The sequence below is a fragment of the Lindgomyces ingoldianus genome (assembly GCF_010093535.1).
Source record: "Lindgomyces ingoldianus strain ATCC 200398 unplaced genomic scaffold BDR25scaffold_5, whole genome shotgun sequence".
Lineage (NCBI taxonomy): Eukaryota > Fungi > Ascomycota > Dothideomycetes > Pleosporales > Lindgomycetaceae > Lindgomyces > Lindgomyces ingoldianus.
Window position 1 is genome coordinate 1350258 of NW_022985166.1, and position 14824 is coordinate 1365081.

General features: G+C 46.5%; 5 protein-coding genes across 5 annotated transcripts; 3 read left to right on the forward strand and 2 right to left on the reverse strand.

The window, feature by feature from the left end:
- Positions 1-765: 765 nt before the first annotated feature.
- On the reverse strand, positions 766-3545 carry BDR25DRAFT_331844 (Neutral/alkaline nonlysosomal ceramidase). Its single transcript, XM_033692683.1, has 2 exons — positions 3063-3545; positions 766-3003 (listed from the first exon to the last, which is right to left on the reverse strand). The coding sequence occupies exons 1-2, from the start codon at positions 3299-3301 to the stop codon at positions 975-977; spliced, it is 2268 nt and encodes a 755-aa protein (XP_033552254.1). The 5' UTR covers positions 3302-3545; the 3' UTR covers positions 766-974.
- A 193-nt stretch (positions 3546-3738) lies between these two features.
- BDR25DRAFT_301091 (uncharacterized protein) lies at positions 3739-4616 on the forward strand (the record flags this gene model as incomplete). The annotated part of the gene is made up of 2 exons (XM_033689501.1): positions 3739-3778; positions 3912-4616. The coding sequence occupies 2 exons, from the start codon at positions 3742-3744 to the stop codon at positions 4538-4540; spliced, it is 666 nt and encodes a 221-aa protein (XP_033552255.1). The 3' UTR covers positions 4541-4616.
- Positions 4592-6015, reverse strand: BDR25DRAFT_331846 (NAD(P)-binding protein). Its single transcript, XM_033692684.1, has 3 exons — positions 5602-6015; positions 5309-5543; positions 4592-5233 (listed from the first exon to the last, which is right to left on the reverse strand). The coding sequence occupies exons 1-3, from the start codon at positions 5629-5631 to the stop codon at positions 4710-4712; spliced, it is 789 nt and encodes a 262-aa protein (XP_033552256.1). The 5' UTR covers positions 5632-6015; the 3' UTR covers positions 4592-4709.
- A 483-nt stretch (positions 6016-6498) lies between these two features.
- Positions 6499-7301, forward strand: BDR25DRAFT_169566 (ThiJ/PfpI family protein; the record flags this gene model as incomplete). The annotated part of the gene is made up of 2 exons (XM_033684120.1): positions 6499-7048; positions 7183-7301. Coding segments are annotated over 2 exons (669 nt in total), but the record flags the coding sequence as incomplete, so codon positions are not given.
- Positions 7302-9810: 2509 nt separating this feature from the next.
- Positions 9811-10758, forward strand: BDR25DRAFT_201736 (uncharacterized protein; the record flags this gene model as incomplete). Its single annotated transcript, XM_033684397.1, has 1 exon — positions 9811-10758. A coding segment is annotated over one exon (948 nt), but the record flags the coding sequence as incomplete, so codon positions are not given.
- Between the last annotated feature and the right edge of the window lie 4066 nt (positions 10759-14824).

The following is a 14824-nucleotide window of genomic DNA, read 5'->3' on the forward strand; positions in this document are numbered from 1 at the left end:
GATATGGTGAAACAGGAGATGGGATAGCTAGTTTCACAGAGGGGCAGAGAGAGAGGTTTGGGTGATATATCCATTTAATCGACTTTTAGACTGAGACGGAGGTAGGTTCCGTATTCCACTCTTTTTCTTGTAGATTTCTTTTGTACTACACATACTGTATATACCCAATTCTAATTCACCATCACACTTCTTCGCAACCTACAAAACAACCTGCAGCGTCTAGACAGACCAGATCTCCAACACAGAGCCATAGCAACCCCTCATTCATATTTCTATTCAGATCAAGGACCACGAGCCAATCCCACAAAGCCCCGTAACAAAGCATCGACCCATATTCAGCCACTAGACAAGAAAAGATACGCCCCACTCCACAGATATTGCATACCCCATTCTTTCTATCCAGCAGCCAAGGGAGGGTGTGTGAGGGAGTAGAAGAAAAGCCAACAGCAAAGGAGTTTAAATACAGCTCGACGTGTCCACGGCAGAGGGAGCTCTAAAATTTGAGGCCATGGACTAGCAGTCTTAAAATGATGATTACCATGACCGCGTGCTTCTAGGATTTTTTCTTGCTTGGTTGAATGTATAGAATGAGGATGTCTGTTCAATCCCCCGCCTCACAGAGTGGACGCAGAAGTTCAATTAATGTTCATGAATGTGCACAGATATGGTTTTATTTCTTGCCAAATACAAGGTCCATGTGTGGGGCCGTCTTGGGACTCGTGTTACAATGTAGGACCTGCTCCACGAGTGTAGATGCGGTGTGTAATATAGGACACGTGATCTTTTGGTAGGATTGAAGACGCAGACGGTACGATCACATCCAGGAACCTAATCAGGCACTCTAGGAGGCCACGGCCTACTACTTGAATATAGACAAACTTACTCTAGGTGCACTACAATACACTTTCCTTGACTGAAAACCCCATGCTTTACATATTCAATACTCGCGCGCTATATCGAACCTCCTCCTTCCCTCACGTCAATCTAAACGCCCCACTCGTTCCACTAAACGCCGTTATCGTCCCCCCAATAGTCTTCGAATCCCCAAAATACCTCAACCTATAAGTCCCCGCACTGGGGCTCTTAACCCCCGTATCCCACGTAATAACAACATCCGAGTATCCCGTCAACCCATTCGTCCTCTTCCACTCAAACAACAACTCCCAGTCCCTATCATCCATAACCCTCTTCCAGGACCCATCTGCTTGCTGCTGTTCTACAGCTGTAAATGTATCTTCGAGATGTAGGTTATTCCGCGGATTCGCGCCAACGAATGTGGCGCTGACTTTGACACCCCGGGCATAGGAGCCGGAAGCGTCCTTTGTGACGTCGCCGAATTTCTTACCGAGAGGTGCACCATCGTATACGACGCTGGTGATTAGGCTGATGCTGCGGTCGCGGTTGTCGGGCGGCGAGGGACCCGCGGGTGAGGAGCTTGTGGCGTCATCGCGTAGGTAGGAGAGGAGGGAGAGGGTGGAGTTAATGTATGCATTCAAGGTGTTGGGGCCGTAGAGTGTGGATGCGCCTTCGTAGCGCTGGATGCTGTATTCTTCTTCGGTTGCGATGTAGTGGGTGTAGCTATTTGCTGGACCACCTAACACGACAATCGGCGGTGTACTTGCGCTCACAAGATTTGTCGAGATGGCTTGGTTGTACACGGCTTCTCGCCACCGTCTGCCGGACATGGTGGTGGCTTCGCCGGGGGAAACAATGATGATAAACTGCCCCACGCGCAGGACTTGGATGTCGACAATGTTGGGGGACCAGTCGTATGGTGTATGGGCTTCGCCTACGTTCAGGAGGACTGGTTTTGGATATTGGCATTTGATTTGCTTTGGGGAGGGCTCGGCAATGAGTCCTCCGACGACGTTCCAGAAGGGGTTGCTGGGGGCTCCAGGGTCGTTTTGCACGAAATCGAAGGCGCCCGGCCCGTCCGAGGTTCCGGCCGCGAAGGAGTTACCCAGTGCAGCAGGGCATGTGGATACAGTCGTGCCATTCTTGAGGGTGAAGGTGAAGTTGGAGAAGTCCACGAAAGTATGGAAGGAGCGGACATTGCCAGTTATGGGAGTGAAGCTATTAGATGCGTAGATGGAAAGGGCTCCGGCGTGCTGCCGTTTGCCAATTTCGTAGCAGGATTTCACGCCACCGTCGTTTAATCCGAAGAATGGGCCTCGTCCGTGGCAGTCTTGGCTCTTGCCGCCGCAAGTGCTGTCGTTGAGCCTGCACTCTGCGTTTGAGCCGTCCTCACACCAGGCGCCGAGCACATTTGGAGTTGTATCCCCAACATTGGCCTGCGAGAAGCCCGCTACGAAGCCTGGGGCCGCGTTCACGCTCGAAGCCATTTCTTGCTCGAACAGATATGCGGCCACGCCCTTGTTGTCTGCGGCGACCACTGTCTGATTTCCAAGAAGAGAAGTTCCATGCACGGCGAACCAATTCAGAATACCAATATCCTTCCCGTCACTGGCTCTTGTAAACTTCAGCAACGTCATAGTCTTGTCTACATTATCGGTATATCTATCTCTTTCCTCTTTTGGATTCGCAAGATAGGCAAACAGACTGCGATTGATGCTCGCGTCCGTGACCTTAGTGCTCCCCGAACTAATTGTTCCCAGTGCCAAGCTCTCATGCGCCCTCTTGATGGAAAGCACCGCCCCGTCCACAATGGCGTGGTAGCTCTGCTTGTCAAAGCCCAAGCTGGTAATTTGCGGTAGGAGATAGTTCAGCCAAGCGCCGGGACCGGAATGGCTGTGTGTGCCTGTTACAGCCACATTCTTCTGTGCGTACATTGAGTACGCCGGGCCCAAGCCCTTGAGTCCCTCGAGGATGCCATTGCGAATAGCCGTATCGCCAGACTGGGTGTCCAGCACCATGTATATGAATCGCTGGGTCGGATCGCTCGGACTGCCGACGATGAAGGCGCGCGAGTACAAGCGCTGCCTCAAGCCGGTGCCAACTTGGGACGAATTTGCGTATCCCATCAAGTTGAGTTCAACGACGGGACTGGGAGAGCGGGTTAGTACGCCGATTGCCGATGCTTGCACGCTCCAGCCTGGTCCTACCCTGTGATATCCGCCTTCCCCACGCCGATCAGGTACTGCGAGGCATCCCCCACGGCCTTGCCAGCCTGGGCGTCCTTCTCTCTGAACAAGTGTGTCTGGTGCATGCCATGGTAGTCCTGGTCCAGTCGCCAGTGCCAGAAGTCGACCTGGGGGAATCCGAGGTTAATTACGAGCTGGGATATGATCAGGGAGGCGAAGAAGGCGGCGCCGATGGCGACGAGGACATGTGAGCGTGCCATTCACGCAGCAGGATGTCGAAGGCGGATGAGTGTACGGAGGGGAGCCTGAGTCGCATCGAGTGCGCGGCAGGGGCAGTAATATACACGTTCGTCTGCGAGGTCGACTGGCACGCTGGAGCTGGAGCAGCGTGTGTAAGGGGAAGGTAGTAGAGGCACACCCGGCAGCACCGCGGTTGGAATCCTGTTTGATTGAGGGCTGGGAGCCGTGAGAGCCAGCAAGCAGCCCGCCGCTGCAAGCCTGGCATGCACGACGGACCACTGCGGGTGGCGCATGACGTTTGGGGCATGTAGCCTGGTTTCACTGGCTTCCTCCCCGCCCCATTGCGCAGGGGTTAGGTCCTGCAGCCCTCGCCTGCTCTCGCGACTGACCTTGCTGAACTTCCTCACTCGCGCATCCACACGACCTCCCAATCTCCCACTATCACCAGTTCTAGCCTGCAATGCCGCTCATCAACGAATCTTACGAGTCCCTCCCCTGTAAGTTAATCTACCTTGCCATCTTCATTTCCCCTCCTTGCCTGAACGAGAGAATGCCTGTTTCCAATCTCCATTCTAGAGACTCCGAGGGTTGATTTTGTCGCGTGCATGTGCTCACCAGCTGGTCCCGCAGTGGTCGACGGCGCGCCCTCCCAGACCCTCGCCGCCGTTGTAGACCTCCTTATACAAGCCAGTATCGAGAGCACCGGCGCAGACAGCCTACAGCTGCATCCCGCGCTGATTCCAGCAGCGGCCTATTCTCCACAGTTCTCCGAAGCGGTCGAGCTGGAGCATGCGCGACTGCAGGCCGAAAAGTCGTCGAAACTGCGTGCCATTGATCTCAAGCGATACGAGGACCTCGAAGCCCCCCCAAATACCGATCCCACGACCGACGAGGACAGCCCCGAGTTGTTCGACAAGTGGACCGATGCGCTGAAGCGGGCATGCACGTCGTCGGAATATATAAATGGACGGCTCACGCAGCTCGGGTTGCTGGAGCGATTCGGCAAGAATGCCTGGCTGATTGGGAACTCACAGCTGGAGGATATACTCAAGGCGATTGAGACACAGCTAGCAGATGTGAAGAAGCAGCACGAAGAGACGGAAGAAATGCGGAGAAATCAACAGTGGGCGGTTTCGGGCGAGATGACCATGTTGGATGACGCGTGGAGGCGAGGCGTTGAACAGGCAATGGAGACTGAGGCTGCGGCCGACCGACTGAAGCGGCTGATTCTGGACAAACGGAGGGCAGGTGCTGTTTAAGATTTTGGATAGAGGAAAGCCCACTTCGCCACCAGGCCAAGATAACTGCCACAGCAAAGGAACGATTCATATACTAGATACCCCAGCCTACACATGACTTTAATCTCTACCCCTCATTCCCTCATTCTATACCAGCACCCATGCATAGTATCATACAATTGCATCACGCTCATAGCTTTGCACTAACAACTGTTCCCCCATCCAACGCAATTGTCGCTCCGTTGACCCACGCCCCGGCCCTACTCCCCAGCCAAATACAACACCCGGCCACATCCTCCGGTGTTCCAATCCTGCCCAATGGAATCCCGCCCTCAATAACATCCTTAAACTTGTCCAGTGTCGCCTTCATCATCTTACTCTGAAACGGTCCACACGCCAGCGTATTACTCGTGATATTCCTCTGGCCGAGATGGTGTGCGAGCACGCGAGACAAATGGTGAAGGCCGGCTTTGCTGGCGCTATAGGCAAAGGTTTCGAGGGCGGGGACACGGAGGCCGTCGACGGAGCCAATGTTTATTATGCGCGAGGGCGATTCGCGGGAGGCGCCGGCCTCGAGGAGCGGCGTTACCAGTTGCGTAAGCTGGAAGACCCGTTGGAGGTTTAAGGTGAGGACCCGCGACCAGGCGGCGGAGGGGTAGGTTGCGTAGGATTCGCCCCAGTTGCTACCGCTATTATTAACGAGGATGTCCAGCTCTAATCTTTTATTAGCATCCCAATTCTTCCTCAACACGATGCGCATGGATTGGAAGAGAGAGCGCGCATACGTACTCTTCTCCCTCCGTCCTAACTCCTCAGCTAGCCTCTTAACATCCTCCTCTTTGTAAAAATCCGCGCTGATGAAATCCGCTTTCCCCTTCCCCATCGCATTAAGCTCTTTACAAGCCTCTTCACAAGCTTTCCTGTCTCTTGATGATATATAAACTTTTGCGCCGTTCTGGACAAAGCCCTCGGATATCATTCGTCCAATGCCTTTCGCGCCACCCGTTACGAGGACCACTTTGTCCTGCGGACGGTTAGTGACGGAACTCGGACTGGGAGGAGTGGTGGTGGAAAAACCATACCTTGACGCTGAAGAGACTTGAGATATCCATATTGAAGAGCTATAAGGGGGGAATTGAGTGAGAAAGAGAGCAAGAATAATGCTGAAGTTAAAGATACGATGGCATATCGGCTATTGGTGGAGTTGAAACCTTTGGGAATTGGGCCGAGGCTCGGAGAAAAGATTTTCCTTCCCGTTCATCACTCTACTCGTCATACTCATCCAAATCCAACTTTCATGGACGGGCGGGATCGTCGAAATGGCGGCAAACTACATCTTGGATGCAAGGAAGGTATGTAGGTACACGAATTTAAGGTTGAATTTGGTACCACCCGCCCGTGAAACGGAGCGGGCTACCATTTCATAGCCGTCTTCCACTCATCGGCACGGATGTCACTTTTGTTCCGGGGCCCGGTGAATCCAAGCAGGCCTGCTGAAGGAGATTTATGTTTATTCACAGCGTACGCGAGGTGTTATTCAAAGGCCATGCCTCCAAGTTCTCTCTCCATCATCCTCAAACTTCAAAATTTTCCAATTTGGCTTGCACAGTTCCATCTCATTGCCTTCCATCCTCTTCCACCCATTAGAACTAAACTGGGCATAACTCCTTTAGCTTCCCCATTATTTGTTCATCCGTTTAGACCTAGTTTTGCTCTAAGTTTCTAGATCTATCCCCGCACGTCTCGGTTCTCTCTAGTCCCCGAGTCGAGCATAATCTTACGCAGCTCCGTGCACACTCTCGCACCCCTTACCTCCCATTGGCACATCACAATCTCCAAAATGTAGTTGCCTGATGCTTTAAAGTCCCCCTTCAACTATATATAGTCCTCAGCCATCCCAGAGCTTCAACTTCTCCCTCGTCATAAAACCTCACACTCACACCCTTCACCCTCAACCAACCCCCAACCATCAATCCACCATGCCAGACCCCAAGCCCTTCCCGCTACACATAGGCGTCCTAGTAGTAGGGGGCATTCAACTCCTCGACCTCTCCCCCATAGATCTCTTCGCCATGCTCACAACTGATTACCTTAAAGCCTGCAACCTCCCTCCCGCGATAACCTCGCACGGCATCCCATCCTCGGAGCTGAAGATCACATACATTGCTTCAACCGGTGCCGGCTCTCTCGCGCCCACAACCCCGAATCTGAAATTCCACATCGATGCTGGATTAGATGATGAGAGTGTTAAACCCGGGAAACTAGATATTTTGATGATCCCAGGACCGGATCCAAATAAGGTGCCTGAGGAGCCTGCGTTAGAGTTTTTGAGGAAGCATGTGGAGAAGGGGGTTGAGGTTTTGACGATTTGTACGGGGATATTCGTAGCGGGACATGCAGGCATCCTCGACGGCAAAAACGCAACCGGGGGCCGCGAGATTGTGGATATGATGCTGAAGAAACAGTTTCCAAAGGCGAAATGGCGAGACGATGTACGATGGACTACGGACGAGAAACTCTGGACTGCTGGTAGATTTCCCCTTGTTTCATGCACAGTCTCCCCCCTCCTTTTTCCGATTAACGCCTGCCTTCAAACTTCCACTTGCCTAATTTTTGCACTTTTCCATAATTCAATATATGTGCATTATTCTGATATCTCCTAGGCGGCATAACAAACGGCCAAGACATGGTGGCCGCATACATCCGCAAGCGGTGGCCTGGCACACTCTCCGAAACCGTATGTAAGCTGGCGGACGTCGGAGATAGAGGACAGTACTATCCCACAGGGAATGTGCGGAATACCACTTGGTGGGTGTTCAATGTTTTCCGGGGTTGGTGTACGGGGCTGGTGAAGAAGAAGAGTGCGTGATTCTGTATGGGGATAAAGATGTAGATATGAAAAGAGGGCAGGCGAAGGAAGGAGGTAGGGATGTCACTGTCTGGATAATACGCGATGGGTGATTATCATATTATTCCTTAGTTAAGTAAAGGTTTGGGCTCGCCCAGCTCATCACGACGGAATATTGTCAACTGTGCTGCTCCCCGTATGTTAAACTTGAAGACGCTGACATGTACTCTCGAAAGCTTCCAAAATGAAAAGGCGGCAGTTTGAAGCCATATAGTTGATTTAGCTCGAGAGAACACGCGTAGAACCTCTTTAATATTGAAATTAGACAAGATAACGTCATGCTAACTACACCCTTTCAGCATACCATTTGCCCTTCTTTTGCAGGACATGTATAAGGCCTCAGCATACAAAGGGCATTGCGGAGCTATTTTGCCACCGTCAACAAGTCGATCCTGGACGTTTTGTCACACGTCTATGTCACAACAACGACTCCTTCGTTGAACAAACGCTCAATGTCTCTGAGTTCCGGTCTGCCCGCAGTGTGTCAGCCGTTGCACAAAAACTCGGAAAAGAGCAGTATCCCCAGCTTTTTTAACCACAGTTATTGCGCGAGGAACATCATTCCAAAAAGCGCCCCCATAGCAACCAAATTTCTTTCGTGATACTTCAAAATCGGCAACATGGCTGTCGAGTAAAACTTGAATCGTAGATGAAAATCCCCCCCTCTATCTCTGTGGGTTAGTGAAGCGATATGAAGCTACAAAGGGTAGATAGTTGTCCTGCTTAAGCAGCTCGTTCTATCGCGTCATCGAGTGGTAGACCAGGAACGTCTCTGAGAAGCTCAGTACACGGGATCTTTCGCTGTGGATAACATGAGGTAGCACAATCTGAACAGCAGCTGGAGCATGGCATGGCTGTGGAGGTGAGACATAACAAGCTTTTTATCGTGAAACAGCACACATAGTCGATCGTGATCAGCCACGGGTATAACTCATCAATCCTTCCACGCAGGTCTGTGGAACTCGTAGAGCCTTTCTCACGATTTCCCCACATGCATGTCTATCCTTAGATCGTATAGTAAGCCATAATGTCATTATTTTTCGTCCGGAACTAGGCCTGCCTATAGACATGAATGGCTGTTTAATATTCTATATCGCCAAACATAGAACGTGGCATATTGAGGACGGGATCTTTTAGAACTGGGCGCAAATCAATTTCTGACTTAAAATATCTCATGTCTAGGAAATGTGTCAACAATGCCCAAGTTTCGGGTTCCAGACATTTTCCACGCCTTCAACTGTGGAAGGGTTTAAAACACATGCGACGGAGATCCTAGTCCCATTGGAGGGCCCTAAAGGCTGGAGGGCAAAGAGAAGAAAGATAGCGATGAAAGGTTGAAACCATATCCGCAACGTGCAGAATCCGAAAGTGATGCCGGCACCTTCCCATCTATAAAAGTTAGCTGCCTCACTTTTCGGGTAGAAGGCTAATTATGAGGGATTAGGATTCAAACGCGAAGCTACGCGTCCAATGGTATTCCGCATTTTTTTTAAATTGGAATTTTACGTGAACCGCCCTTACTGTCGTTATCTCTAAGCTAGTATAATTTTGAAGTCTGAAGCAAGCAAGGATCGGACGAGAGGGGGACGGAATGGTAAGGAATGCCAAGTGCGCTACTAATTATCTTGCACGGACAGAGATGGACTCGGCAAGAGAAGTAAATAAAGAGGCAGGCCGATACTTTACACACCAGTGGCTCTGTAAAATGTGCAAACACCGAGTTCCTATTGACTCGGGACCTCGTATTGTCCTTCGTAAATACGGAAGACTCCCGCGACCAGCACTTTCTTGCTATGTCATCATGCATCATTGCCATGTCAGTTGCAGCCTATCTGGTTGCACTACATGCCGATCTTTTCACCCGTAGTCATCTTCCAACATTGCTCGTGTGTTGTCGTGATCGGAATTTAAGTCTTGATGTTTGAAATTCGCTTGCGGCGCATTCATCACGCTAACCGTCTTGGGAAATCGTACCTAAATACGGGTGGCCAGACGCAAAGCACTGCTCACCTGATTGCTCGTAAACCTTACATAGGGCGTTGAATCAGAACAGCTTCGTGCGATACCCTCGACAAGCTGAAAGCAATCGCCGCCCTTGCTACTATTTTGGGGAGATGGAGCAGTCCAACGAGGCGAGCTCCAAGCGAATACAATCTTGGAAGCATGATGGTCACACGAATCTCTAGCTAGGACGATCATCCCTAGCACTGCTTGTAGACGCACTCTTTAGATTCAATATCCTTTCCCTCAAGTTCATGCCTCCAGCGCGATGAGTTCACCGAAGTTTTCCAAGTCCGCACTTGCAGCTGGAGTCTTGATTAGTTCACTTTGTCTGCTTCTCTTTCTTCCAACTGGAAACATTCCAAACTACCTTCCTCAAATACATTCTCGAACCGAAGCCATCCCAAACATCGTCCACTACACCTATCTCAAGAAGGACTCGTCCTCTACCTTAGACCTCACATTCCAGGATTTCCTCTCAATATACTCAGCAAGCCTCTACTTCAAACCGAGGAGTATTCTCATCCACACCGACCACAACGCCACCTACCTCAAAACCGCCGCGAAAGAAGGCAGCAGATGGACACGTAAGATCCTAACCGGTTTCCCCAATATCCTAAAAATGAACTTTGTCGTCCCGCCTACCGAAGCAAACAACATGCTCATCAAGAACATCGAGCACAAATCTGACTTTGTGCGATGGGAACAACTCTACGCCACCGGTGGGATATATCTAGACTGGGATGTCGTAGCGCTCCGCGACATCGCTCTGTTTCGTCAAATCGGATTCCGGAATGTTGTAGGACGCCAATATGGCGGGAAGGTGAACCCAGGGCTGATGATGGCCGAGAAAGAAAGTAGGATGTCATACTTGATGACGAGAGAAAGCCCGCAAGTCTTTGATGGGGAGTGGGAAACCCATTCTGTAGACCTGCTTACTCACATCTCGCAACGTCTCGTTCGTGTCGAAAACGAAGTCTTGATTCTCGACGAAATGGCTTGGGCGCCGACAAATTGGGAGGCCTGGTCATTTGATAAACTTTTCGGGACGCACAATGAACCGCAGCTTGTTTCGGATGAGGAAGTCATAGAAGACCAGGAACAAGATCCAATTGCCAGGTGGGATAATAGAAGAATGAGAGCGGAGTGGGAGATGGATTTCTCAGGGACTTATCTATTACATGCGTTTAAGAGTCGAGGACATAATGTTGAGGGCTTCAAGGGGGTGAGTGTGAAGTATGTGATGCAGAGAAATAGCAACTATGGGAGAGCGGCGTATCCAGTGGTGAAGCATATGGTTGATCATGGAGTTGTGAATGAGACTGATGACGAGACTTGAGTACATAATCAGGACTGAGAATTAATATATATAAGGACGGCCTTTCCGATGAATACTCGAGACCAGCGAAACGCTGAAAGGATTTTCTTAGCTGGCAACATTGAACGACGGCGCGGTGGATATACTGTTGTGTTTATCTCAGCTAGCTCAGACGTGGTGAGGAGAGAACCGAGGACGCACAAACCACCATGCATATTGCTACTCCAAATAGAGTATGGCCTAGGGGTTAGCAGTTTCTAACCCCTGTTAGTAGCGTTTCTCTCCTTAGCTATCTAAGAGACTTTTGTAATTTTTTCTATAAATAGCCCTATTTTAAAAGCATTATAATAGAATTAGATTTATAATATCTCTACTACTATATATCTAAATAGGCTTAGAATTTAATTAAATAGAAAGATAAGCTGTAGCTATAAAATAGTATATTTTTTACTAAATTCTAACTATTATTAGTAAAGAAAAATTTAAACGCGTGTAAAACTTTAACTTATCTATATCTTAATTTTAGATTAATAGTATTACTTCCTTAACTAGAACTTAACAACTAGTAGACTAAATTCCCTAGGATTTTATAGAATCTCTAACAGAGCTAGTCTAAGACAGCTTCTAGATCCTTAGAGTTCTAAGACAACAGCTAGTTAAGCTATAAACATAAAAGTAATTATAATGTCTTTAGCCTACTATCTAGCTTAACAACTAGCAGTCTAGATCTTCTAAAATTTTGCAGGCTCTCTAATAGATCTAGTCTAAGATAGCTCCTAAATCTTTAGAGTCTTTAGACAACAGCTAGTTAAGCTGTAAACATAAAAGTAATTATAATATCCCTAGCCTACTATCCAGCTTAACAACTAGCAGCCTAGATCTCCTAAAATTTCGCAGGCTCCCTAATAGAGCTAGTCTAAGACAGCTTCTAGATTCTTAGTGTAACGATTCTCGTTCCATCTCGGGTCGCCCGGAACCTATCTGAAGGGTCCCCGTATCGGCTCCGACCCTGACTCGACCCTGACTCGACCCTAACTCGACCTGGCCCCAACTCTGCCCTGCCCCCTGCTGTTACCCCTATTTCCCCCATGTATTTAGTCACACCTCACCCCCGTAGCTAGCTCAGTAGTTTTCTGATATCCTTTGTACAAGGCCTATAGGTGTCAATGGAGTTCCCAGGTCATTGAGTCCCCACGCACTCCCATATGCCTCTGAGTAGATTCCTACCGCATTCGGACCCATTGTCTTGCCTGTGCCGTTACACTTAGAGTTCTTAAACAACAGCTAGTTAAGCTGCAGACATAAAAGTAATTATAATGTCTTTAGCCTACTATCTAGCTTAATAACTAGCAGCCTAGATCTTCTAAAATTTTATAAGCTCTTTAATAAAGCCTGTCTTAGATAGGTCTTAAATTCTAAAGATAATATATTATATAGTTAAAAAGTTACATTAAAGTGTAGTTATAGAGTTATTAAAATGTCCTGTGTAAGACTTAATAGCGCAATACTCTGCTAAATCTTGTTAGAATTAGGTTATAAAAATGTTAGAACATAGCTAAAGACTGTCTCTATTACCTATTAAAATCTAACCTAGTTTAGATAAAAAGTAGTAGAGCTATAGTAATTCTTAGTTAAGCTAGTGCATAGTGTAACGATTCTACGAATCGTTCCATCTCGGGTCGCTCGGATCCTATCCGAAGGGTCCCCGTATCGGCCCCGACCATGACTCGACCCAGTCCCCCGCAGTTACCCCTATTCCCGCATGTATTTAGTCGCACCTCGCCCCCGTAGCTAGCTTGGTAGTTTTCTGATATCCTACGTACAAGGCCTATAGGTGTTATTAGTATTCCTAGGTCTCTAAGTCCCCACGCACTCCCATATGCCTCTAAGTGGATTTATACTGCATTTAGACCTATTGTCTTGCCTGCGCTGTTACATTATATTAAAAAACTTACTTTTGCTAGTAACAGCTTTATTAATAATATTACATTAATTGTTTATTTAACTATGTTTAACTCTAAGAAGCGTTTAATTTAGTTTAGGTTACTATTTTTATACACTGTTACATTAAATTATTTAGTTAGTATAAATAAGATCTTAGAAACCTCTTATTAACTAAAGCTTTTAGGTTTAGAACTTTCTATCCCCTATAATTAAGATTGCCTTTAGAAAAGTTATAAAAAGTGCGCTAAGGTAGAAACTTAAAGACTACTAATAACTTATTAGAATTAAAAACAACTACTAATGCCTAACCTTTAACTACTATTAGATTTTATTATAAAGACTGCAACCTATTCTAGCTGCAGCTAAGGTAAGATGCCTACTTTTAGAACTAAACTACTACTAACTTTAACAGCTAAACCCCTTTTTATAGGACTAAAAGCTAAAAACTTACTAGATTTAAAGTTAAACTCTAGTAGCATAGCCTTTAAAAACTAAGTTGCTTAATTAAGAGCATAAATTAAATAGCTAACTAGATTAAAAACTGTTAGTTTTAATTAACTCCTACTAACTACTAAATTACCTATAATAATGCCTTAAATTACCTCTGCTACTCTAATAGCAAGAGACCTTTTAGGCACCCTTAAGCTCTCTTAAAGCTACTTTACTAAATGTATACTTAAGATTAAGAACCTTACAGACAGCAAAGAACCTATGTTTAAATAATAGTAAGCCTTTATTATAGACAGACTTAATATTAATATAGATTACTATTAAAGTAAGCGCGCACGCATAGCGCTAGTATAGGGACACACTGCTAGTATTGCAAAGGCATACCTAGAGCCTAGATACCTAGCTAAATTAGATTACTTTTAGTTTAAAAACATAAAAGAAATAATTAAGCTTTTATAAACTTACTTTATTACTAGCAACAAAGAGATAGAGGCGTAATAGGCGTTTTAAACTCTAAAAATAAGTAAAAAAGAAGCATTTTTTACTTTTAAAGCTTACTTTATTAGTGCTGCTATTAAAGGGTCTATATTAAAGTTAGAATAGTTTTTCTACCTATAAAAAAAGATACTGCTTAGCCTAAGAGTACTAAACTTAGGTTTTAAACACACTTAGAAAGGCTTCTTTAAGATAATAGTAGCCTACCTAACAGCTTATAACATAGAAAAAAGAAACACCTTTACTATTTTAAAGTAAACTGTTAATCTTACCTAACAGTCTACTATTAGACCTAGTATAGATTAGTTTTAAAAGGTTTCTAGTAATATATCTAAGGCAGTATACTATTCTAGTGCACCCTGACCTGCACCTCTGTTAGTACCCTAGTCTACATTAATTACCTATAGACAATCTAGCTAGACACCTGCCCTAAAAAGACAGACAACTCTTAGCAACTATTACAATTATAGAAAACTGTCGGTTGACCTGGGTTTGATTAAATAAACATACGCCTAAGGGGCGTACTAAGAGGTGAGCAGGCAAAGATCTTCTTGTTATTAACTACTACCCTCTCTCTTTGTACAAAGAAAGAGGGCTCTTAAGTACACATAGCCCTTAACGCACAGGCTAGATAGCTAACGTTTTAGGCAACCTAATTTAGCTATACGCGTGTACAGATATAGCTATACTTACATATAAACACTAGCAACTTTTTACTTTTATAGAGTTGCTTACTTATCTGTATGTTAATTTTACTTCTTTTTTTTTTTTTTCTTTTTACTCTCTTACTTTCTTTTTTAAAGCTAACCCTTAGTGCTTCTCTTATTTATAATATCCCCTAGCTTCTTAGCCTGCGTATAATTTGCCTTCCCTTTAGGATAGTGCCTGTGCTCTGCGTAGGCAAGCAATAGCTCTTGCCTAATTGCACAGGGGAGGAGGTTAAAATTGTGCGTTGTCTATCCCTAAAAGTTGTTGTCCTATAGTGTGTACTTCTTTCTAGCTATCTTGTAACACATGTTAATTAAAATGTATACTGCGTATAAGCATTATTATAGTTGTGTAGGGTTTATATCTATGTTAAGATAATTATTTTTTATAAAGTAAAGGTCTACTTCTCTGCGTAAGACTGTCTCTAATACATAAGTAACCCTTAACAACTCTTTATATAACCACAGAGGTTCCATGGCTA